This window comes from Phacochoerus africanus, chromosome 8, assembly GCF_016906955.1.
Source record: "Phacochoerus africanus isolate WHEZ1 chromosome 8, ROS_Pafr_v1, whole genome shotgun sequence".
NCBI lineage: Eukaryota > Metazoa > Chordata > Mammalia > Artiodactyla > Suidae > Phacochoerus > Phacochoerus africanus.
This window is the reverse complement of record NC_062551.1, coordinates 68,149,251-68,175,244: the sequence shown is the minus strand read 5'-3', so window position 1 is coordinate 68,175,244 and position 25,994 is coordinate 68,149,251. Positions and strand designations below refer to the sequence as shown.

At 50.0% G+C, this 25,994-nt stretch overlaps 1 protein-coding gene across 4 annotated transcripts in view; it reads right to left on the bottom strand.

The window, feature by feature from the left end:
• Nucleotides 1-24,896, bottom strand: part of PER3 (period circadian regulator 3) — a 60,226-nt gene extending 35,330 nt beyond the window's left edge. For all 4 annotated transcript variants that reach the window (XR_007136437.1, XM_047791500.1, XM_047791501.1 and 1 more), the window contains exons 1-12: nt 24,148-24,896; nt 23,309-23,454; nt 21,532-21,650; nt 19,841-20,042; nt 15,954-16,002; nt 11,898-12,040; nt 9,943-10,021; nt 7,783-7,889; nt 6,619-6,775; nt 2,413-2,518; nt 961-1,092; nt 415-541 (exon numbers count right to left, since the gene is read on the bottom strand). Coding sequence is in view for 3 of the 4 variants with exons in the window: in XM_047791500.1 (XP_047647456.1) it covers nt 415-541; nt 961-1,092; nt 2,413-2,518; nt 6,619-6,775; nt 7,783-7,889; nt 9,943-10,021; nt 11,898-12,040; nt 15,954-16,002; nt 19,841-20,042; nt 21,532-21,650; nt 23,309-23,454; nt 24,148-24,326 (1,546 nt within the window). In the remaining variant the exon portion in view is untranslated. The remainder of the gene's footprint in view (nt 1-414; nt 542-960; nt 1,093-2,412; nt 2,519-6,618; nt 6,776-7,782; nt 7,890-9,942; nt 10,022-11,897; nt 12,041-15,953; nt 16,003-19,840; nt 20,043-21,531; nt 21,651-23,308; nt 23,455-24,147) is intronic.
• Nucleotides 24,897-25,994: the final 1,098 nt, after the last annotated feature.

Genomic DNA, 25,994 nt, shown 5'->3' with positions numbered 1-25,994 from the left:
TGGGGGAGAAACCTATGAAATTTGTTGGTATTTTCAGAAGCGTCTAGGGGTCAGTCGGTCGAAGCTACAGCTACCAGTCTACACCACAGCCAGGGCAACGCAGGATCTGAGCCACGTCTGCGGCTTACACCACAGGCCCACGGCAACGCCGGATCCTTACCCCACTGAGCGAGGCCAGGGATCGAACCCGCACCCTCATGGATCCTAGTTGGGTTCATTAACCACTGAGCCGTGAAGGGAGCTCCATGTTCTAACACCACTCAGCTTCCAGAAGAGCGTCTGCTGCTGCCCTTACTGTTATCATCACCGTTACTTTTGTTATCGGGGCAGGTCCGTCTGAACAGCAGCAGCCCAGGGGGGTGGCTTCTTACCGAGGGCACCTGGGGGTGGGGGTGGGGTGCCCTGCTGACTCACCGCCAGGCCCAGCTGTGCGGGTCCCTGTCACCTGCTTCTTTGGGGATTCGGTCCTTGACTCGCTGTAGAGCTGCTGACCTGGAGTCTTGACTTTGTCTACACTGGCGTGGACCTGCTGCAAAGTCGACTTAGGGAGAAGAAGGATAAAACACGTTTCAAAAATGATAAAAAGGCACATTAACAGATACAGAAACAGAGTACATTTAGCTTGCGGTTCTCCGGGGACCTAAGGACCAAGGGCGCGGTGACAGCGTTCATTTGGTCCCTCGGTGCCGCGGCTCCTGAGCACAAATGAATCTTTACAGGACTGACTCACTACAGGCCAATTTTCTGGAAGCGCACGGTGGACCCAGACATCGACCCCCAAATGTGGTATTTTCTTCTGACAATTTTCCCAAACGAAAATGGATGAGAATGTCTATGATCGGGTCGGGTCTTCAGGACCAGGGCAAACACTAAGAAGCCACACGTGCTGGGGCCCAAGACCAGCACAGGCACTGCAGAGACAGCAGCACAGACAGGAAAGGACGCGGTCGGCTCGCTCACCGCTGCCCTGGGCTCCTCCTCGCAGCGCCCACTGGACCCGCTGGAAGAGGCGAGGCTCACAGGATGCTCGGGTGACCCGCTGCTTCCCAGGCTCCCGCAGCCGCCGCCGGCCGGGCTCCCCCCGCGGACTGGCTGCGAGCAAGGGGGCCTGTTTAGCCATGGCTTCCGCCGCAGTCAGAGGAGAGACTGCACCACCCACCTCAGAGCCTCCCTAAAGTCAGCACAAGGTAAGGCAGGGATTTCTGAAATCCTAAGTGAGGTGCTGGAAGGTTGATTCCTCTAATCCTGATGCTGCCGTACAAGACATTCCGCTCTCATCTCAGCAGATCTCAGGGGCAGAGTCTGGTTGCCTAGTCTAGTGTTTCTAGAACAACACACTTTTTAAAAGCCACAGCAGGAGTTCCCGTCGTGGTGCAGTGGTTAACGAATCCGACTAGGAACCATGAGGTCGCGGGTTTGGTCCCTGCGCTTGCTCAGTGGGTTAACCTGTAGTGTAGGTTGCAGACGCGGCTCAGATCCCGAGTTGCTGTAGCTCTGGCGTAGGCCGGCAGCTACAGCTCCGATTAGACCCCTAGCCTAGGAACCTCCATATGCCGTGGGAGCGGCCCAAGAAATAGCAGAAAAAAAAAGACCAAAAAAAAAAAAAAGCCATAGCATAGCACATAAAATTTGGGGGGGGCCATGCTCCTATGCAGACGTTCCCTGGTCAGGGATCAAACTCACGCCATGGCAGCGACCCGAGCCACAGCAGGGACAATGCCGGATCCTTAACCCTCTAGGCCACGATGGAATTGCCACAGTAAATCAATTTAACAAAACATGAAGATAAACTCTAGGCTGAGTTGGGAATGGACAGAACAAATTCAATAAATATACGCCGTACTGTCCCCTAAGAACCTGGCAGATACTTATTGAACCTTAGGGACTTTATAAAAGGCATTTTGAAAACTACTGGCCAATGGTTTTAGGGACACCATCAGGAAATACAAGTGGGTTGATTGAATCTCTAGTAGAAGTCACTTTGGTGTTTGCTTTCGGTGGTAGTTTTTCCTATTTTTTTCTGAGCCCTGTTACCCCTCCCCCCACCTTTAAAATCGTAATTTTTTTTTTTTTTAAATATTGAAGCCACAACACTGGCAGCACTTGGGGTTCCAGGAGGATTCCCTCATTTAGAAATAACTTCTCTGTCTCATTGCTTCCTGTGACTCAGTTTCCCATCTTCAAATGTTCTTACAAAAATGTCCTGTGTATTTAACACAGAGAAAGGAAAACTAGAAGGACAAAATTTAATTTGAAAACAAAAAGAGGAAGACGAAAATTTCTGGAATGTAGAGGCTAAGGATTTCTTTCTCCTCACAGTTTCCTTTTTGTGAAGTGACTTCAAGGCTGAATGTTAAAAATTGAACACGATTACGGAATTGTGCGTTTGTTTTTTAAAATCTCTCACTTTACCTGTAAGAGAAGTTTGTGAATTTGTTCTTGTAATTCTGTTATGTCTTTGTCACTACTGTTCATCTTTTTTATTCTGGTGGCAAAAACATCCTCATTTAGTGGAGTCCTACAAAATGCCAAGTGAAAGATTGAGTCAAGCCATTTAAATATCCGTTTGCAATGAAGTCCGAAGTGATTTTTAATAGAAGGATCAAACAATAAATCTATGCTTTTACAAAGCAACCTTTCAAGTATGGAAAATAGGAAGCCCAAACTCTGTTCACGGAGGTAGAGAAAGTCCTAAGAAACAAAGGAGCCATTGAGAGGCTTCTTAAGTTTCTCTGTGGCTCTAGTTTTCAACCACCGTTTAGCACTGTATTTGTGCAGGCTCATGATCAGTGACAAGGAGTCTCCTTAGCTACTAAAACACCTTCGACCACCACCGGTCTCGAAATTTAACATGAACCTACTGAGTTCTGAGGAACCTTCTGCTTGTGAGAAATTTTGAGACCTTAAGTTCGCCGAACATCTGGGCTCCTTGTACCCAGTCCCCTCAGCTGTGTAACAGAGATGATGCCACGTCCCATGCCAGCGGGGAAGATGGGGCTGTCACAGCATCTTCAGCCTTATTTAGAGCCCGATTCTAGAGCATTTTCAATCTATAGCTGAATCTAGAGATGACAGCAGTACATCTGCCACCTGACCGCAGCGTGAGGCAGACATGTTGACAGAAAGAGGAACAGGCAGGAACTGACGCTTGCTTGGGACCCCCTGTGATAGGAGTGCCCCGTGCCGTCACAAACACAAAGACTGACCTGCAGTCCCCCCACCCTCACACGGCCCCCCCACCCTGTTCCCAAAGCTCCCCCGCCCCCCATACCCTCCCCTTTCCCTGAGCTGAAGCCCAGCTGTGAGGCTAACAGGTATTGCAGGGCCGGGGTCCAGGCCCCAGGCCGCACCGTCCCGGCCACCATACTGTCCTGCCCCTTTGTCACAGGAGCGGGGTCAACGTGGGAGGAGTAGTGGGTCAGACACGGCCCCTCCTGCAAACTCACGATCCCGGGGGGCGGGGGGGAGGGTCCAAAGGTCAGAGGTGGAGAACCGTGCCGAGCCCCAGCCAGGCGGCAGGGTCAGGGCCAAGACCACACGCCCGACCCCCAGCCGGCCCCTCTCCTGTTTCTATCACGCATCCCGCCAGCTGCTTCTCGCCACTTAGCCCCACAGCTCAGCTCCCTAAGAAGGGACGCGCTTCCCCAGAAAGTACAATCACGAGCAGGGTCACGCCCCCCATCGCGCCCGCACCCAGACCTGGACCGAGCCGCCGGGGGTGCTTCGGCCCGTCCACTGGCGCCACCAGCACCAGGATGTCACACACAAACAGCCTGGCATGGCACCCATCTCACCTGTCCCCCCCCCCCCGCCCCCCGCCCCATGAGGCCCTGGAGCTCAGCTCCTGGTCTGTTGCACCTGCTCCTCTGGCACCTCCCACAGCACCAACAGGGGCCGTCAGCCCAGGTAGCAGGCACGGCCGACAGGCGTGTAACCACACTCCCTGTCCGAGAGGCCCTTGGGCTGCGGTTCAGAAGGGAAACAGAATGGACCGCTCTGTGATATGAGATCGGGGTGACCCTTCGCACAAAACTAAGTTCTGTTCCCATCGCCAATGGCATGACCCCAAATGACACGCACACAGGTGACAGAGGGACTGCCTTCATCAGACAGTGTCAAACTCGGCATGAGGTGGTGGCTGTGCTGCCATCTCCGCTGGGCAACTCCCTCCCTAAGTGATCGTGGGGAAACTCACTCTATTTCATGGACCATGGGTGCTGTTCCGTAAAGTGAGCAGTCAGAGCACCTAACCTCCCTTCCCACGGGGCCACCAGGAAGCACGTGCTTAGAGCCCCTCACTCGGCACTCGCAGTCCCCTCCCCACCTCAACTGCCACACTTTCCTCAAGGCAACACAGGTGTCACAGCCATTTCTGTCCTCTGTTCTCCATACACCGCAGGTTTCACGGTGACAAAGAGAATGTCCTGTTTACAACCTCATGCTCAGGGGCCAGCACATCGCCTGCTGTGGGGGGGACCAGTAGATACTTATGGAATAAATACACGCGTTAAAGCAATTCTAGAAGTGTTACAGCTAAGGAGTGTTTTAGGCGAGAGGTCCACACCCACTAGACTCTCAACTCCGTCCCACATAACCCTGGATCTTGAGATGCAAATATTGGAATAATTCCTGAAAACCCTGAAAACACCATGAGTACGTGTGTCAGTTTATCTCACACTTCTTTAATCAGAGAACTGAAAGGCCTGCTTGGGGGCCAGGACGTGCTCTGGCACTGACGGGTGGTACTCAGACCCATCCCAGAGCTGTCCTTGCTCTGGGATCTCCTAGACTCTTCTGAGCACCCATCTGATCTTAATTTTTGTCTTTCTAGGGCCGTACCTGTGGCATATGGAAGTTTCCAGGCTAGGGGTACAATCGGAGGTACAGCTACCGGCCTTCACCACAGCCACAGCCACACCAGATCCGAGCTGCATCACCACAGCTCATGGCAACACTGGATCCTTAACCCACTCGGTGAGGCCAGGGATCGAACCTGCATCCTCACGGACGCTATGCAGTTTCTGAACCTGCTGAGCCACAAAGGGAGCTCCTGATCTTATTTTCATTTCCCAACAGGTTTCCCTACTGGAGAGAAAAGTCTTTTCTGACCAACACGAAGAGCACTTACTGGGCAGTCCTATTTGTTATCTTAATTATTAAATTAGCTTTTTAGCACAAACCAGCCTCCTGAGCCAGGGCGGCAAGGAGCCCAGCTCTTCCATTAAGGCTGCAGACCTGCCCTGATGGCAGTCAAACCCTGGGGCACAACCAGGTCAGAGCAGCCCTGAGGCTTCATCTCACCAGGGTTGCCCATCACTCAGTCACCACATTAAAATGGATAAAGTCAGTCTCACTGGTAGTCCACGGTTCTCAGCTTTATGCTTAAATGTGCAAAGCTGGACCACAAAATACAAGACAGAATTTCTCCATCTCAGCATGATACTGAAGAGGTAAGTATAATTTCCATTCTTAAAGAACCAGAGTTCTTTTCAGAGTTCCCCTTGCGGCTCAACAGGTTATGAACCTGACTGATATCCACAAGGATGCAGGTTCAATCCCCGGCCCCACTCAGTGGGTTAGGGATCCGGCGTTGCCTTGAGCTGTGGTGTAGATCACAGATGCAGCTTGGATCCCATGTTGCTATGGCTGTGGGGTAGGCTGGCAGCTACAGCTCTGGTTCGACCCCTAGCCTGGGAACTTCCAGATGCTGCAAGTATGGAAAAAAAAAAAAGGACATCAAAGGGAAATTTACAGGCTGGCTGAGACAAGTACAGGTCAGTTTTAAATGGTCTGCAAAGTCCAGGGACGAGGAGCATCTGAGGCTATAGGAGTGGTGGGCTACATTGTTCCAGATCCATTTTTGCAAGACTGTTTTACAGACAGGGAATCACAGCCAAGCAGGCTGGAGCCAGCCATGCTGGCAGGAAAATACACATGGCAGAATCTAACTTTTTAAAATAAAGATTTGATAAAATTGACACCAGTGAAGTGCAATCTGACAGCAGAAGGCTGTTCTAAGAAGTTTTACATGCCCACGAAAGAGAACTTTAATGTTCAGAAGAGGAAAAAAACAAAAATAAAACCTCACCCATAATCCCACTACCCACAACAACCAATTATTATTTTATATTTCCCTCCTATTCAGAGTGTTCGTGTATCTTCAGCATAATCACCTTAAAACATAATTATAATCACATTGTACAAAAAAATCTGCACGCTGCTTTTTATCCTAACGCATCAATTTCCTCTATTCCACAATCTCTGTAAAAATTTTCACTGGCCAATACGCTAACAGGTCAAGCAACTATTTCCCAATTTACTTAACGGTGGACGTTTCAGCTGCTCTGAGTCTGCGATTAGGATTAAGTAACCCTGCACAATCTGTCTCTCCTTTATGAGGCTTTTTTGTATTTAGACGTTTTCTTCCCACAAAGGAATCATTAAGCCAAAGAGGTAGGACCTAACCTTCCGACGCTCTTGCTGCTTAAGGCCGAGAGATCTTCCAGAAGCGCTGAAAAAAGAAACCCTCGCCTTCGTTCAGGTCACGTGTCAAATAATTCAAAGAATATCACTTGGAAAAAGAAGATTTTTTAGACCCATGAAAACCGACTGACTTACGTTCGAACTTGATGCTGACCGATGATGAGAGAAATTTTCCGGCTCCAGGGGTTCACAAAGCTGGACCAGCTGGAATCCAGGACGATGTAATCCCCATTTTGAGAACAGAATCTAATGGGTGAGTGGTCAAAGGGAGGCTGGCCTGCAAGCTTCAAGACTACATGGAACAGTGAGACAAAGGTACCACGTGCGGAACTCAGATTTTTCTTTCTTTCTTTAGTAAAGGAGGGTGGATGCACAGTGTTGTGCCAAAGGCGGCTGCACAGCAAAGGGACTCGTCTCGTCTCTCTGCACTCCCTTTCGAAGCGTATCTCCCGTGAGGGCCCATCCCAAAAAACTGGGCATCGTTCCCTGTGCTGCCTGGTAGGACGTTACTGCCTATCCTTCTAAACATCACAGAATACGGGGTCCCACTCCCTCCCCGCTCCCCCTGGGCAACCGCAAGTCTGTTCTCTATGTCAGTGAGTCTGTTTCTGCTCTGCAGACAGGTTCACTTGTGCCGTATACTGGATGCCACATACATGGTATCCTATGGTATCTGTCTTTCTCTTTCTGACCTGCCTTAGTATCTCTTGCTGCATCCATGTTGCTGCCAATGGCATTATTTCATTCTTTTTATGGCTGAGTCGTATTCATTGCATATATATATATATATGCCATCTCTTCTTAATCCATTCATATGTTGATGGACATTTGGGTTGTTTCCATGTCTTGGCTAATATGAATAGTGCTGCTATGAACACAGGGGTGCATGGATCCCTGTGAATTATGGCTTTGTCTGGACAGATGTCCAGGAGTGGGATTGCTGGATCACATGGTAGAGCTGGACAGAATGTTCTGAGGCACCTCCATACTGGTTTCCACAGTGGTTGCACTAATTTACATTCCCTCCAAAAGTGCAGGAGGGGTCCCTTTTCTCCACAACCCCCTCCAGCAAAATCGCTATTTGTAGAACATGGATATGTAGTGCAAATGTCTTTTTCAGGCAAAATGTTTTAGAATGTCAAAAGAGAAAAAGAATTGAGCAGTTTCAATACTCTGCTTTCCTGGTTAGAATTAACCTCCAGGGACTGGCGCTTGTGAGACACTTTAGTGAGAAGTGAAATAAAAAATGTAAAAAGATGAATGCAAAGAAACGTCCCCCCGGAAAGAAGGTGCGCTTACCCTTCTGGTGTACGGCGAGCATCAGAGCAGCATCTTCCGGGTGCAGGTGCGTCAGGATGGATGTGCCGATCAGATCCTGGGGCAGGTAACCCAGCAGAGGCACTGCTCTGGGCACAGACACAGCACAGGCAGCATACGTCATTTTTCTACCTTAGATACGTTCAAAAATACTTTTCAACTAAACTCCAAATATGAAAAAAAAAGGTATGCAAAAGATGCTCATGACAGCATTTACAGAAGCAATAAACAACGAAAGGGCCTCTCCTGTGGGGAGACAGTTACACAATCTAACAAGTACTGGTCCTCTGACACGCTGCATCAAAATCATCTAAAACCAGACTCGCAGGCTCACTGCAAACTTACTAAATCAGAGTATCTGGGGCAAGACTAAGGGTCTACACCTTTTTTTTTTTTTTTTTTGGCTTTTTAGGGCTGCACCATGGCATATGGAGGTTCCCAGGCTAGGGGTTGAATCAGAACTACAGCCGCCAGCCTACACCACAGCCACAGCAACACAGGATCCAAGCCGTGTCTGTGACCTATACCAAAACTCACGGCAAAACCAGATCCTTAACCCACTGACTGAGGCCAGGGATCGAGCCCGCAACCTCATGGTTCCTAGTCGGGTTGTTTCTGCTGTACCACGACAGGAACTCCTCGGGTTTACACTTTTAACAAGTTCCTCAGAGGCCTCTGATGCTGTCCAATTCTCTGCCTTTTAAAAAATCTACAAAGACCACATCACAATATAGACAAATGCTGTGACGTTAAATGAATAAAGCAGGCTACGAATTTATGCAGAATAATTAAAATTATTCAAAAACAGTGTCTCCCCAAAGGTAATATCGAATAGACTACCAGTCACGATGACATTGGCAGGATAAAAGCTCAGAGGAGAATTCTCAGGACCAGACATTCAGGAAGACTGAGAAAGAACCGGCTCCATAAACCTCTCCCATACGTTCAAATTCACAAATGCTTTCGAATGCAATCAATTTAAGCTTACTTTCAGAGCATCTGTAGCTACACCTCCTTACTTTCCACAGATTGTATTATACAAAGTTATCTCATCAATTACTGCTCAGGGCTAGGGCAACTAAATGGTAATAAATGGGTAATAAGCCCATTTTCAGAGGTTAACATTTTTTAAAAAATCAAAATTAATGCCTATCATAATTGTGTCAGGATCTTGACATTTTTGCTTTGTGTATCTGGGTGGTATGGTACCTGGCTCCCAGACTGCCAGATTCCACAATAAGTGAAACTTTTAGAGAAATGTGGGGAAATGGATGGTACTGATCCGGAGAGGATAACGTCTTACTTTTCCAAATAAAGTTATTAAAAAGCAACAATAAGCAACGACTACCGTCTACTGTCACTACTCTTTAAATAAGACTAATTTTAATCATCAAAAAAAGTGGGAAGGACTTAAGTTCAAAATAAATAACAATTCTGTAAATTACATAAACTCAGCTGTTTTTTTTTTTTTTTTTTTGTCTTTTCTAGGGCTGCGCCTATGGCATATGGAAGTTCCCAGGCTAGGGGTGAAATTGGAGCTACAGCTGCTGGCCTCCACCATAGCCACAGCAATACCAGATCTTCAACCCACCGAGTGAAGCCAGGGATTGAACCCGCAACCTCATGGTTCCTAGTAGGATTCGTTAACCTCCGAGCCACGACGGGACCTCCTACATAAACTCAGTTTAAAAAAAAAAAAAAAATCTGCCTTATTTTTCTTTCTCTTTCCCCCCTCACTTCATACTAATAAAAATTCATCATAAACAGCTTGGGACGCACTTGTCCAGTGGAAATTACACTGGCAAAGGGCAGGAGGCCAGAGTCTTGGTCTCGTTTTAACTGTAATCACATACCGTGCGGCCCAGGTTCACTGTCCTTTTGCGCAAAATGGAAAAACACTCTCTGGCTTACCTAAAGCTTTTACATCACATATGATAACTTGTAAATCTTAAAAGTTTAATAACACGCACGATATGTGTATTAAAAATTTAGATGACGTAAATTTCAAACAAAAACCCAACGGACAGATGGATGGACGTCGGTTAGTTATGCAGGGCAGACGTATGCAAATACAATGTTGACTTTATAATATTTCATTTATTTTCTGAAACAAATTTCTTTTAGGCTTAAAGAAGCACTTACCTTTCATCTATTTCAAGAAAAACGCACCCTGGGGTGTGTGTTGTGGTAAAAACCCTTTTATTCTCTGGGATTCGAGGAGCTATGACAAACAGAAAGACGTGTTGAAAGGCAAATATCTAATTAATTATCCACTTAACATGCGGCCAAGCAAAGAAACTCTGTGTGAAATGGCAGACATCTCACTTACGGGCCTGGCCTGAAAACTGGTCATTTTCGTTATGAACACTTTAATAATTTTCGTTATGAACAGGTAAGGTCGAAATGTGACGCCACTCAAGTCAGCTTTAAACAGAGGGAGTCTGTGTGCACTGAAGAGCTTCCTTATCACAAACATCTAACAGTCAAACCTGGAGTAACTTAGGGTTCAGGGTGAAATGTTTTATTTAGAGGCTGAATATAACTAAGCAAATAGGATTTGAAATGTCAGTACAACAGGAACATTTTCGTGTAATACAGTTGGAATGGCCAGTGCTACCATAGTCCACTCTGAAAGTACGGTGACGGATACCCCAGCGAGCAACCTGAGGGTGGATGCTAATTCTGCGTCTGCTTATGCATGACTGCCCTTGCATGAAACACGACGTGAATGCAGAAAACCGAGTTCCTGTTGTGGTTCAGCAGGACGAATCCGACGAGCATCCATGAGGGTGTGGGTTTGATCCCTGGCCTCACTCAGTGGGTCGGGGATCGGGCGTTGCTTTGAGCTGTGGTGTACGTTGCAGACACAACTCAGGTCCTGCGTGGCTGTGGCGCCGGCTGGCAGCTGTAGCTCCAATTCAACCCCTAGCCTGGGAAGCTCCATTTGCCGCAGGGGCGGCTCCGAAAAGCAGAACGAACGAAAGGAAGGAAGGAGGGAAGGAAACAGCATCCAGCTGAATGGAGCCCCTGGGAACACTGAGAAACACGCGCACACCCAAAACATGTGCCCACGGCCCCTGTGCACCTCGAGCGCCCCGAGCCACACCTGTTCACCCCGGGGTCAGACAACCTTCCTTCCACCCCCAGGACAACGCCCGAGCTGCAGCCCCTCTGACACCAGGTGCACAGCAGACGGCAGGGCTTTGCCAGGGTGATAAGCCATACTTACTGTAGCGTTTGTGCCCATCTTAATCATGAAGTGTGTGAAACTGTGCTACGAGAGCCCCATCTTATTTTTAATGTAGGATTACCTGAGTATTGTGCCCCATAAGCCTGGTGTGAATTGCATGAATTTTTAGGAAAGCAAATGCTACATTACAGTAGAAATGACTGTAACTTCAAATGATACAGGGAAGCTGCTACTGTACTGATACGTGAATTTAGCAATGCGGTCTGTCAGCACTAGATGCGAACTATGCTTTTACCTAGGGGGTTATAAAAACACTTGAAAAACATACATTCAGAGTTCCCATTGTGGCTCAGCAGTAACAAACCCAACTAGCATCCACAAGGCTGAGGATTTGATCCCTGGCCTCACTCACTGGTTTAAGGATCCGGCATTGCCGTGAGCTGTGGTCGCAGACACGGCTCGGATCCTGAATTGCTGTGGCTGTGGCGTAGGCCGGCAGCTGCAGCTCCCATTCGACCCTCAGCCCAGGAGCTCCCATATACTGCAGATGCGGCCCTGAAAAACCAAAACAGAAACACAAATTCATTCTTGTGATCTCTATGAAACAATTCTGATGTTCTCATGTCACACAAGACAGAAGCAAAAGGCCACAGGAAGGTCACCAGTAGAGAAAGAATCAAAGGACCATGTACCTATGGCCAAGTCTGTGCTTGGGCCCCAGGCCGTGCTGTCCTTGAAGCAGAGCCCTGCACAGAGGTCAAGGTCAGCAGAGACTCGGGGGCGGGGGGACCAGCTCATGGCCAAGCTGGAGATTGGCTGCAGGACACAGGCTTTCAAGGGCTCCCTTCTGATGCTCTGACGTGCTGACACCTCACATCTGATCTAGAAGCAAATGCTCCTGACTCACCTGCGTAACCAGAACGAACCTTCTCCATCAGCAGGAGACAGCAGGGCTCGGGCTCCAGGCGGGCAGGGCTGTGCAGGTGGATCAGATAGGGGACGATCCGGAACGGGCCGTACGGCCGCTCGGGCTTCCCGGCGTTGCCTCCACTGCCGAGAACAAGGTCAGTTGGTTAGTGCCGCTCCCGACTAAGCCTTCACTCGGTCCAACACGAAACTAGGCCAAGCGGACACTCTGGGGCTAACTTCCAAGTGAGACGTGTCCAAATCTAAAATGTTTAAACATGTTCATTTCAAAAAGAAGGAAATGTTTAAATTTCCAATACCCAAGGGCAACGCCACCCGTCTGTGATCGAATGGAGGGGAGGCTTTCCGGAGAACCGGCTCGCCCCCGTGACCATGAAGGGGCCGCAAGTCCCAGGGTGACTTTCCCTTCTGCTGGGAAGGGGGACGGCCCAGTCTTGTCTCGCCCATCTGAACCACTTACCACATGATGGGAGGCAGGGTTCCCTGGGAGAGCCCCGGGCCGGCCCCCACCCCCAGCCCCATCCCCCCTCCCCACGCCCCCTTTCAAAGACCTGACTCAGGGGCACCACTTCAGCCCCTGTAGCCTGTGTCCTGCAGCCAGTCTTCGGCTTGGCCATGGGCTGGTTTCCGCCCCCCAGGTCTCTGCTGACCTTGACCTCTGTGCAGTGCTCTGCTTCAAGGACAGCGGAGCCTGGGGCCCAAGCATAGACTTGGCCCACAGGTACATGGTTCTCTAATTCTTTCTCTACTGAGGCCAAGGCAGTGGGTGGGGACAGGGGTGGGGGGCTGTGAAGGGGGTACACAACAGCAGAGCTGGAACCTGCCCCCCCCACTGACCACCAGGATGTCCATCCTGTGTGGTCACTCCGGCTGGACAAGATCCCCTTGGATGTGGGGCCACTACCCTCTCAGAGTCAACATCCTAGACTGAAGTCACGCCCGACCACCACTTGAATCCGTGTCCCTGGGTGCCCAGTGGCCCCCCACCCTGCCTGCCCCTTCGCTGCCCAAACACCAGCAGCTTGGGCCGCTTCTCCGCTCTCCGCAGCAGCCTCGGCCCTCACCTCTCCCGAGCTGACCTGCGCGTGTCTGCACCTGCGGTCTCGGCTGCTCCCATTCCTGGGAGGGGAGCTGCTGGCCCAGGGCTTCTCAATGCCGTCGCTATGCCAACAACCTGAGCCCGGCCCTCTCCCCTGCAGCCCAGGCTCCCGCACCAACGCCTGGTCAACCTCTCGAGGGAGAGCTCTCATCGAAGCTGCACGTCGTCTGATACCAAGTCACACGCCCTCCCCTCCGACTCCCCCCACCCTAGTCGTGGCACCTTGAGCCGAGACTCCGTCACCCAACTCCTTCCATCCCGCCCCCAAACAAAGCCATCCATCTATCCCGGCACCTGGATCACAGAAACATCCGGTATCCACCTGTCCCGTGTCCACCTCCCGCCTGGTCCAGGTCCTGCCGGTCCTCGGCTACATCGTGAAACCACCCTCCCAGCTCCTTCCCTGGTCCCCCCACCCGACCTTCAGCCTGCACATCACACGGTCACACGAACCTGTCACCACATCAATGCTTTTTCCTTCTAAGAAGTGAAAACGTCCTGTCTCTGCCACTGAAGATTCCTGAAGCAAACCCAGACAGCAGGCGAGACACAAAGGGCACCGTCCAAACCACTGGGCCTGGAGCTGACCTCGTTCGTCTAGTTAACCAGCAGCTCCTGCCAGGAGCTGACCTCGTTTGTCTAGTTAACCAGCAGCTCCTGCCAGGAGCTGACCTCCTTCGTCTAGTTAACCAGCAGCCCCTGCCCAGAGCTGACCTCCTTCGTCTAGTTAAGCAGCAGCGCCCGCTGGCCAAAGAGGGACGATGGAGCCCAGAGAACCTCATCTTTAGGACAACACTCTAAAGTATGATGAAGTGATAAGAGATCTGCAAACTGATCCAAAACAACATCAGGGTCACGGTAGCGGGGGAGCGGGGGGGGGGGGGGGGATGGACCCAGGTGGTTGAGATGACTCAAGACTGGCCGTGGGTTCAAGTTATTCATGCTAAATGGTCATAACACTCCCTTGTATTGTTTTCCCCACTTTTACGCTATTTTGAAAAATTCCCAAAGTTTAAAAAATAACTAAGTGGTTAACCTGGACTAAACGACTCACTCAGAAGTTCAAGTGCCCTGTGCTTTGGCCCTGCTTCCTCATTGTCTTCCACACCCCCGCCCAGGCAAGATGCGCTCTGCCCCAGGGCCTTTGCACTTGCCTGGAGCACTCTTCTCTTGGACACACACACGTATGGCTTGTTCCCTCACCTCCTTCAGGGCTCTGGCCCCAGTGAGGCTTCTCATCAGAGCTCCCTGACCGCCCGGAAGACACACAACCTCTCCACGGCCCAGCATCCCCTGACTCTGCTGGGGAACTTACCGCAGCCAACGCATGCATGTGTCCATAGCTTTATTATTGGTCCCAGGCCCTCCCCCCCAGAACGTAAGGTTCACGAGGACAGAACGTTGTTTTGAGCCCAGCACCTGTAACAGGGCCTGGCTCAGAAGAGGCATCAGAAAATATTTACTAACATAACAAATACATACAGGACTTACTATGCAGCAGGCACTGCTCTCAGATCTTTATCAACTCCCACGTCAGGGATGGAAAGAACTGAGGAGGCCCCTCCCCCTCCCCGCCTTCCCTCAGGTTACCCGTCCCCACGCATCCCAACACCCTTAGCTCAAGTCCCCCCCGCTCCACGGAGCATCTGAATGATCCATGACAAGGACTCCTCCTTGCTCAACATCCAGAGCAGTTAGTGACTTCAGTACTCCTGCTGGCAGTCACGACATCAGCTTTTTTTCCTTTTTATGGCTCCGAATCCTTTGAGGCATATGGAAGTTTCCGGGCTAGGGGCTGAACTGGAACTGCAGCTGCTGGCCTACGCCACAGCCACAGCCACACTGGACCCGAGCCGCATCTGCAACCTACACCACAGCTCACGGCAATGCTGGATCCTGAACCCACTGAACAGGGCCAGGGATCAAACCTGCACCCTCACAGAGACGACATGGGGTCCTTAACCCACTGAGCAACAATGGGAACTCCCCTTACATCATGTAAAAACATTTTTTTCTTTTTACTGTGCAAGTAACATTAACATATCATAGTAAAATTAGAAGGAAAAAAAAATCACTGATAAGTCCTACCGGAAGCCAACAACTATTAAATTTTTTATCTCTTTTCTTCTAGTTCGTGGTCTCTGGGCCTCATACATTCATCTCATACATGTACTACCCTGCTTTCTTTAAGGATGTCCAAAATTGCAAAAATTAATGTTACATGCGACTAAAACACAAAAACCAAACAAAACCAAAAGAACTCCAAACCACACTCATCTGAAAGTACATCTCATGTCCAGTGAGTCTCACATGGTCCTGGGTTAAGAATGACTTTTCTGGTCTTTTCTCCTACTTCATGAATTATCTACTTTTCTCATGAGCACACACAGCTTCTCTCCAATAAAAATACAAACTTCTTATAGGAAGAGCCAAGTCTTGTCTTGCATCCACAGTGGCCCTACATGAACAGAGAAGAATCAAGTGCAAAAATAAAATCAGAGGGATTGGGAGTTCCCTGGTGGCTCAGCAGGTTAAGAGTCCAGCACAGTGGCAGCAGCTGGGGTCACGGATGTGGCACAGGTTCCATCCCTGGCCCCGGGAACTTCCACATGCTGTGGGTGTGGCCCCCCTCCCAAAAAAAAAAAATCAGAGAGATACATTTGGAATCTGAGATTAAAAGACACAGGTTATTATGCATAAAATAAATAACCAACAAGGACCTACTGCATAACACAGGGAATTATATCCAACAGCTGTAATAACCTATCATGGAAAAGAATCTGAAAAAGGAGAGAGACATATGTATAAATGCATCACGTTGCTGCACACCTGAAACACTGTAAATCAACTCTACTGCAATAAAAACTAAAAATTATAAATAAAACAAAGCCAGAGCCTAATGCACTGTTTCTGGCTTCCACAGGCCCTCATACTCACCGGATCCTGCAGAAAAAGGACTTCACAGGCACGAGGTCATGCGGCGAGGCTGCCGGAAACAAAGACACACACGTCAGCATCCCACCCCTAAAGCAGTTCCTTCTCCAACATCGTCCACTACTGCCAAACAGTAAACTGCTTTTTCAAAGTGAGAGCCACACTTGATTAAAGTAAGACCCCTCCCCCTCACTGAGATCTAGTCGCATCCGGTCTCTTCCGGGGGAGGGGGGGGGGCTTCAGATTCGAACAGTAACCCTCAGGTGAGACAATGAGGGGGCCAGACCCAGGTTTTTGCTCCTTCCACCTGCCGTCCTGTCTGTATTGCGACACCTGCCCAGACTCGCCACTTCAAACGTCGACCTGATAATCCTGCGACACAATTATTTTGGTGGTAACACTCAAGTCCACTGGAAGAGTCTGGACGTGTCCCCAAAACTGGGCATTTAGACTCCTTAGAGCTTTGGGGGTACAGGATATAGAAATTTCTTCCATTGTTTTTTCTCCCCTTGGATAAACTCCCCAGAGCATCACCTTCCTTGGTTAAATATGATCATTTAATGACTCTCATCACACTTAAGCAAAGGAAGCTCCAGCAGACTGTACACATTCAGGGCATTCGTGACACCTTCTCACAACCTCACGCCAATGGCTCTGCTTTCTTGACTTTGGCACCTGTTTTGTTGACTTGTGCGGTGGTCATTCAGAAATGTCTCATGTGCCCATCTTCGGACAGATGAGGAAACGGAACCCATTCCCCGTGTCTGCTGACCACTTTTACTTCCTCTGGTTGAGCTACCTGAGTATGTACCTTTGGGGGATTTGTTCGCTGGAGTGGAAAGGCCTCAGTTATACAAAGCAAGGAAATGTTTAAAACCAAGGAGATGTTTTTTAAAAAAATACACTAAACGAGCATTACAATGAGAATGCGAAAGAACCAAAATACCAAACATGGTCCAGGTTTTCCTACTTCTAAGGATCATAGGAAGAATCAGAAAACGGGCTTTTCAATGATCAAGAAAAACGTTCACAATAAAAAAAAAAACTGGGAGTTCCCGTTGTGGCTCAGAGGTCAGCAAACCCGACTAACATCCATGAGGACGTGGGTTCAATCCCTGGCCTCGCTCCGTGGGTTAAGGATCCAGTGGTGCCATGAGCTGTGGTGTAGATCACAGATGTGACTCAGATCCCGAGTTGCTGCGGCTGTGGCACAGGCTGGCAGCTACAGCTCTGATTCAACCCGGAGCCTGGGAACCTCCACACGCCATGGGGGCGGCCCTAAAAAGCCAAAAAGCCAAAAACCACAAAACCCCTGCAATACAAAAGTAAAGGAACCAATGATCAAATTATCATAATTCGTGAGACTGTGATGGTTACGGTCCCAGAATTCTGAAACCAGAAGTTCTTACAGAATGTCTGTGACAAATACAAGAAAGAACTTGATCGAGTGAGCCTAAGAAATCCATTACTTTAAGATAGGCCACAGTCTTAACAGAGAAAGGTTTCAGTAAAAGCTTAGATAAATTCGTGGGGGAATTCAGGTAAGATGAGGCTGTTTCAAAAACATCCTTCTGAGCTGATTCTCGTGGACACGAACCGTCCCTTGGTCCAGTTCCAGATGCTCGGCTTTGTCCGATGACAGTCTTTCTGCTTTAAGGTGCAGTCTCAGCAACTGTGTGGTCAGAGGGGCCCTGGATTCATGCTGCCAAGGTGAAGGCCGGCTCCAGTCACAGGCAGTATGACCTTGGCTGAGTCACTTAGCCCTGTGCCTCCATGACTTTGGCGCAGTTCCTGGCTCTGGGGAAACTAGCTGACCGCCGCCGGAGCCCCGGCCCGGACTTGTGCGTGGAGTGGGTACCTCGGCAGGACCCTTCCGTGGAGAGGCCAGGCTCCTCCAGCATGTGACGGAGCTTGGACTCCCCTCTGGCCTCCTGGCCCTGCTGCTCGCTGAGCTGTGCTGCAGCCCAAGGCCCCTGCTCCCTGGCCCTCCTTGTCCTTCCAGCCAGGCCCATGCTGCGGGCCCTGGGCCCCTCTCACCTCCCCGCATCCCGCCTCCCTCAGTGAGCCTCCCGCTTCTCCGTGGACCCAGGCCAACACAGTTACTGTAGCCGTCCACTGGGGGAACAATAGCACCTGCACCCCACAAGGTCCTGTGAAGACTAACAGTTAATCCACCAAAGCACAGAGAGGGTCTCCATGTCTCCAGGACCAAGAGAAGGTCAACAAAAGCAAGGAGACAAACATGGACAAGGAGAGGCGGAAAACACACGTCGAGGAAAGTGGAAGAGAAATGAAGCTGATGTGTCTAGCGATGGGAACAGGAGGCGGAGCCGGAAGGGAGCAAGAGCGACAGGTGTCTCTCCTGAAGCTTATACAGAACGTGGGTCTGTCGCTGAGAAGAGAAGCCTATGAGGGGTCACGTGACGGAACTGAGTACTGGGTTCAAATCCAGGATGGGTACAGAGCTCCAGATGTACAGGATGGAGACATTCCGGGGATCTTTTTCCCAACAGAGTGAACGGACTTCATGCTATTTGAAAATGATCATGACAGTCGATTTTGTGAATGGTTTTTTTTTTCTCTTTTTAGGGCCGCACACCCGGCATATGGAGGTTCCCAGGCTAGGGGTCTAATCGGAGCTACAGCTGTCAGCCTGCACCACAGCCACAGCAACGTGGGATCCTAGTGCTGTCTGCGACCCACACCACAGCTCACGGCAACACTGGATCCTTAAGCCACTGAGTGAGGCCAGGGATTTAACCTGTGTCCTCATGAATACTAGTCAGGCTCTTTACCACTGAACCACAACGGGAACTCTGGGAATGTGTTTTTTTAACCACAATAAAGTAATTAAAATTTTTCTAAAACAAGAGAAAAGGGTTCAGAATCAAGAATAAAGTTCATCTGGAGTCCCCGTCGTGGCACGTGGGAAACGAATCCCACTAGAAAGCATGAGGTTGCGGGTTTGATCCCTAACCTTGCTCAGGGGGTTAAGGATCCAGCATTGCTGTGGCTGTGGTGTAGGCCGGCAGCTGCAGCTCCAATTCAACTCCTAGCCTGGGAACCTCCGTATGCCACAGGTGCCGCCCTAAAAAGACAAAAAAAGACCAAAAAAAAAAAATAAAGTTCATCTACACTAAGCTCTTTAAGAGATGCTTCACAGGAGTTCCCTGGTGGCTCAGCGGGGTAAGGATGCAGCACTGTCACTGCTGTGGCTCTGTGTGGTATGGGTTTGTTCCCTGACCTGGGAACCTCCACATGCCACAGGTGTGGCCAAAAAGAAAAAAGACAGAGAGGGACACTTCACAAAGAATATGAACTAAGGATAAAGGGTGACCTAAGAAAGAAAAACGAATGAATGAATGAAAGGTCATAGGGTCACAAAGAAAACTGTAAACCTGCATTCCCCCGCCAGCTCAGGAAAAGCAGCATTTCACAAGGAAAACAAAGTGATGAGAGTCGTACTTTTCAGGGAGAAACAAACAAACAAACTGGAAAAGGGATCTACCCTTGAGAAGTTTATCTCCAGAGCAAAAGAGAAATAATGAAGTCAGTGTAAGAGGAAAAATACCGAGGTTTATTAATTTAAAGGAAACACAGAACCTCTGTAACAATTCACCTGCTACTGGGCATGCTGCAATCACACCCTATTTACAGCAGACAATCTGCAAAATTAATCTGACTCCATGGAAGCCTACTTAGTGGATCTTTAGGTTATTGGAAGCATTTATAACACTGTTTTCATCACAATCTGCCTTTGAAAATAAAGAAATAAGATAAACCGTATCATTTGCGTGGTGTAAATAATACATTAATTTGTGTACTATTTCTGGGAGAATGAAACTGATCTTTAGCAGGTAAGACAAACATCTGAATATGGGTCCCATTACCTCTTTGGGTCCAGTTGTTCCAGAAAGGAAGCTGGGCGTGGGCGGTGTGCGAGTAGAACACGCCCACATCCTGAGGCGCAAGCAGTTCAGTGAAGGGCGAGGACTCCAAGAGCTCCTTCCTGCAGTTCAGGACTGAGGGGGCTTGTTCGGAAATGTGCACTAATCGCCCGGACAGAAATGAAAAAACTGCCACAAAGGTATCCTAAGAGAAACAATGAAAACAGATGCAAAATACTGAGATACTTACTAGCAACATGCCCTGAATGGATTTCATCTAGAGTTTCCACCACCGTCAGTAGTTTAAAACACACACACACACATCCTGCAAAGGCAACAAAACATACTTCTCAGTTATCACTGGAAAACCTGCATTTTTCCTTCTGAAGGTTTACGTTCTAGGCCAAAAAAATAACCCAGCTCATTCTACACTGACTAAACATATACCGTGTATACACTTCTGATTCCTTCTTCTTTGCAAAATGTGCTATAAACCTGCTGAAAGGAAGGGCTTCTCTCCACCACTGTGTATTCCAGGCTGCAAGGCCAAGTTCAAAACCCACTTCCGGGAGTCCCCGTCACAGCTCAGTGGTTAACGAATCCGACTAGGAATCATGAGATGGCAGGTTCGATCCCTGGCCTTGCTCAGTGGGTTGAGGATCCGGCATTGCCCTGAGCTGTGGTGTAGGTTGCAGATGCGGCTCGGATCCTGCATTGCTGTGGCTCTGGCATAGGCCGGCAGCTACAACTCCAATTGGACCCCTAGCCTGGGAACCTCCATATGCTGCAGGAGTGGCCCCAGAAAAGGCAAAAAGACAAAATAAGATAAAATTAAGATAAAAAAACCCCACTTCCTCCATGATGCTGTCTCATTACACAAGAATCATGGCTCCAATGTGTCCCACTGGACATAAACCTAACTTATTTGTAACCAGCCACTGGGTGGATCTGCCAGCTCTGGCGTACAGAACATTCTCCTCTCCGGCTTTCTCCTGACCCTCTTAAAGGGAAAACGTTTTCTTGAACTTTTTTTCCTCTTAAATATCCAGCTACTTCGGCACCACGAACACACCAGTGAGTCAAATCAGCCCTGTACTATCAGGGATAGCGCACGTTCCAATATGGTAAGATCTTCAAGTCACAACTACACGGAGGCCTAAACATCAATTCGGTACGTCTCCAACACAGGAGGATTCATTATCCTGCCAACATGAAGAGATGCACAGAAGACACACTAAAGAGCTCTTCTGAAATTTTACAAAAAATGACAGCATCTCAACTCGCCTGTCCTGTAACATCCAGTTGTCACAACTTGAGGTAGGAGATACGGGAACAAAGAGAGGTGTGAGCAGAAATGAACAATTTGGAGATTAGCATACGATGCCAAAAATTACTCTGCCGTGTTATTTTTCTTCCTTAATTGGAAAGCATTCAAGGAGGCTGAGGGGACAGAGGTGCCTCGTTACCGGAGCAAAGGAAACCACTTCTCATGCGCTGCTTCCTGCTCTGGGCTGTATTTGCTCTGGCAAGCCAGCGCAGGAGAAGCTGCTCGATGCCCCTTTGGTGGTCTCCTAGCACTGACCTCAAATCTTCGGTACTGAGACGCTCGGCTCTTATTTGGAAAAGTCTACTGCTAGATAAGGGCGTTAGGAAAAGTCACCCAGGTTGATATGGCAAAATCTGTGACCTCTTACTGTGTTTTTGGAAGCGTGCTCCGAAGCAATAGTGGCCAGCTCCTCCGGACGGTACACGGTCGCATCCGCTTGAGGCGCTCCGTTGTTCTGCCGGAGACTCTGGAAGAACTCACTGTTTGCTATGAAACACAGGAGAATAAACAGGGAGTGCAGGGACAACCGCATGCTTAGGGAAGCATTTTTATCACTACTACAGTCGGCTGATCTTTGGGGATGAGGCCACCTGAGCGTGGTTTTCCTTGAAACCAGATCCTCTTCTTCTTTCACCTAAAATACTGATAGTTGTACAAACTTAAGATTTTGAATGTTATGGATGCTGCACCTTCTGGATCACAAGGAACAAGATACACTTAAGGTACCAAAACAAGGTGCCCAAGCCAAAAACTCCAAATACACGCAGAGAAAATCCTTTTTTTTTTTTTTTTTTTTCCTTTTCTAGGGCTGGTCCCACAGCATATGGAGGTTCCCAGGCTAGGGGTCTAATTGGAGCTGTAGCCACCAGCCTACACCAGGGCCACAGCAACTCGGGATCCGAGCCGCGTCTGTGACCCACACCACAGCTCACGGCAACGCTGGATCCTTAACCCACTGAGCAAGGCCAGGGATCGAACCCACCACCTCATGATTCCTAGTCGGATTCATTAACCACTGCGCCATGACGGGAACTCCCAACGCAGAGGAGATTCTTCTGGCAGAAACCTTTACTCTGGTTTTCAAGAACTGTGCCCCACATTCGAAGCCACAGGGATTTGTGCTAGAGAGTCTGCGCATTTTTAAAATCCCCAGAGGAGAAGTCGGAAAAGTCATAAAAAGAAAAAAGCACTTACAGCTATTTGTTTTTAATCGGGTCGTTTCCTGACACACCATGACTGCATTTTAAAATTATGTCTAAGACAGGGAAAGATAAACTATTCAGTCAAATGTAATGTTCCCTCACGGTCCCAGAAGACAAGGTTCTTTAAAAAGTGAATCTTCGGGAGTTCCCATTGTGGCTCAGCAGAAACGAATCTGACTTGCATCCATGAGGACATAGGTTCGATTCCTGGCCTCGCTCAGTGGGTTAAGGATCCAGTGTTGCTGTGAGTTGTGGTGGAGGTCACAGATGCGGTTCGGATCTGGCACTGCTGTGGCTGTGGTGTAGCCTGGCGGCTACAGCTCCAATTCAGCCCCTAGCCTGGGAACCTCCATATGCTGCAGGTGCGGCCCTAAAAATACAAAAAAAAAAAAAAAGGGAGTTCCTGCCTTAGCTCAGTGGTTAACGAATCTGACTAGGAACCATGAGGCTACAGGTTCATCCCTGGCCTTGCTCAGTGGGTTAAGGATCCAGTGTTGCTGTGAGCTATGGTGTATGCTGCAGATGCGGCTTGGACCGCACGTTGCTGTGGCTGTGGTGTAGGCTGGTGGCTACAGCTCTGATTCAGCCCCTAGCCTGGGAATGTCCATATGCCTCAGGAGCGGCCCAAGAAATGGCAAAAAGACCAAAAAAAAAAAGTGAATTTTCAAAGTGTCCTTAAGCCAAACGCTACCCTCTTGAAACAAATCAGCAAAATGCTGCATGGTTACAAAGCTGTTACACAACCAAGGCTCTCCCAGTGCTATTGTGAACGTCTCACTTGCTAACAGCACCAGTGCAGATCTGCTCGTCCCATACAAAGCACCATGAAAAGCTCCAGACACTTCTGTAACTAAAACCACGCGGGATCACGCCTCCGGCCTGGCTGAGGTTTAGGAGCTGGCGTGCACGTGCCTGACTGTATTCGTCCTGCAGCTGGTTTACCTTGAACGCTGTGCACACAGCGAAGGGCATAGTTGAGGGCGTCCAGAGTGCTTGGTTTGCTGTGTCTCGCCGACGGGAAGTGTGTTTTCATTTCTTGGACCACCGTGATAAGTTCTTCAAACACTCTGTCTCGATCTTGCTGTTCACTGTAAGAGAAAAGATAACAAACTCGTCGTACTTTTACTGTTTTTAGAAAGCATAGTTGGTTTACAGTGTTGTGCCAATTTCTGCTGTACATCGAAGCAACCCAATCCATCTTACATCTGTCTATCTATCCATTCTGTTTGTCATATTATCCTCCATCATGGTCTATCCCAACAGACTGGATAGAGTTCCTTGGGCTGTACAGCAGGACCTCACTGCTTATCCATTCTAAATGTCCTAGTTTGCATCTACTAACCCCAAACTCCCCGCCCATCCTGCTCCCTCCCCCTCCCCCTTGGCAACCTCCAGTCTGTTCTCCAGGTCTGCAAACACACTGTCAATGATAATAAGTCAACTGTTGACTTGAACAGCACATTACATGCCAGGCCCGCTTTCTAAGTGCTCAATATGGATCAGCTCATTTAGTTCATGGGCATATGACCCCTTTCCAACAGGTGGAGACTCCCAGGCAAAGAAACGGGTAAAACGTGGACACTTTCCACTCCCTCATACTCGCTCTGGCCCAGACTCAGCTCAATCCCTCAAACACTCTGTACCTATTTGGCAGTAATTTCCTCCAGTTTCTCCAGGGTCTCTCATTCTAAGTTGTCTGAGCCTCCTCCTAAACTTTTTTCTCGGCTCACAAAGTATTAGGTTTAAGCCCGCCCTCCCACAAACCCATCAGGTTATGTCACCTGTGGCTGGTCTCCGTGTATTTGCCCTGCAGCTGGTGTTTCTGGCGCCACATCTCCGCAGAGTCTTTCCCCAGGGCCTCAGGACCGCTGGCCTGTGGTCCTTCAAGTTCGGGTCGCTGGTTCCCCCTGGGGTTCTGAGATTTACCCCTGGACATTTCTAGATCTTCGCAGGCTTCCATCGTTCGCCTGGCAGCCCTCAGTCTGTCGCCTGCTTCTTTTTTACTTTGCAATCAGCGACGGAAATTTATTTCTTATTTTGGTCCATGCCATAGCACTAGAAAAAACTGTCACCCATCACAAGCCGGCAGTTACTGATCTTTGCTCACCCGGAGGCACTTTCTCGCCAGTGTTCTTCCACAGTCCTGGACATGCCCATTCTAGGAGGACCACCCTGGACAGGAAGGGTGGAAACAAGGATGGCAAGTGTCAAGAGAAACTGTAGCCGGAAACCAGGCTGTGGCTCGCGGGCTGTGCAGCCCTGAGAGGGTCCCCGGTCCCGGCCGTTGCAAAGCCAGGCTCGGCCTCCCCGCTCGCCCTGAGTCGGCGGCGTGCACCCAAGAACCCGGCAACTTGAATCACAAACTTCCGGGCGCCTCAGGTTCCCGGCCCCACAACGCAAGGCAGGCTCCCAGCAACCGCCGCTGGCGGGCTCCGAGGCCTCCCCGCCCGGCCGGAGCTCTCAGCCGCCGCCTATACCGCCGCCGCTCGCCCTAGGGGCCGGGTCCCGGGCAGTCTCGGGGCCCGCCGCGTGCGGGTCGGCTGCTGCGCCCCGCCCCCCGCGCGCCACGTGACGTGGCTCCGCCCCTGGTCCGCGCGATTGGCCTCCGCCCGCGGCTCTGCGGGCCCCCATTGGCCCGAGGGCGGGGCCCGCATCGCGGCTCCCGGGTTACATAAGCGCAGGCGAGCAAGCCGGGGCAGAGGCCTCAGAGAACGTTACGTAACCCTGGAGGTCGGGCCGAGGAGGACGCTCGGCCAATCCCCGCAGGCTGGCGCGTAGGCAGGGGGCGGAGGGCCTCTGAGTTCCGGCCCCCTTTACGAGGGCGGGGGAAATGGGCCCTGCGGGCTGATGCAGCCAGAGCCGCAGTCATAGGATGCTGGAGCCGCCAGTCACAAGGGGGCGGGCCGCGGGGCGGTGGGGTGGGCGGGGCCTGCTCGGCCTCCACCCAAGAAGCGGTGGCTGCCAGGAGCGCCGGGCTGGTGTCCGGTGCTCCCGCGCAGGATTTCGGGAGAGCGGCGTGGCGTTGCTGGCTGTCGGATCGGGGTCCCGCTGAGCAGCAGGAAGAAGGCGTTGGACGTCCGCGCGCTTTCTCTGCGTCTTCTAGGGATGCCTTTGTTTCCCTCTTTTTTAACGACCTTCTTGCTCTCACTTGCAGCAACTCGCTAAGTGAAGGACTCAGAGGACCCGGGCAGTGTAGCAAATCTGGAAAAAAATCAAACCCGGTTTTCCGAAGAGGAATTTTGACGGTGGAACTTAGACATTTCCCTGGTCTTCCTAAAGTGAAAAATTCATTTGGTAACTGGAGGAAGACTAGTCAGTGTAAAAGACACAATTTCGGGAAACGATGTAGAGAAGCCCTTTAAAACACTATCCGGGAGTTCCCGTCTAGGGAACCCGACTAGGAACCCGACTAGGAACCATGAGGTTGAGGGTTCGATCCCTGCCCTTGCTCAGTGGGTTAACGATCTGGCGTTGCCGTGATCTGTGGTGTAGGTTGCAGACGCGGCTCGGATCCCGCGTTGCTGTGGCTCTGGCGTAGGCTGGTGGCTACAGCTCCCGATTAGACTCCTAGCCTGGGAACCTCCACATGCCGCGAGAGCGGCCCAAGAAAATGGCAAAAAAACAAAGA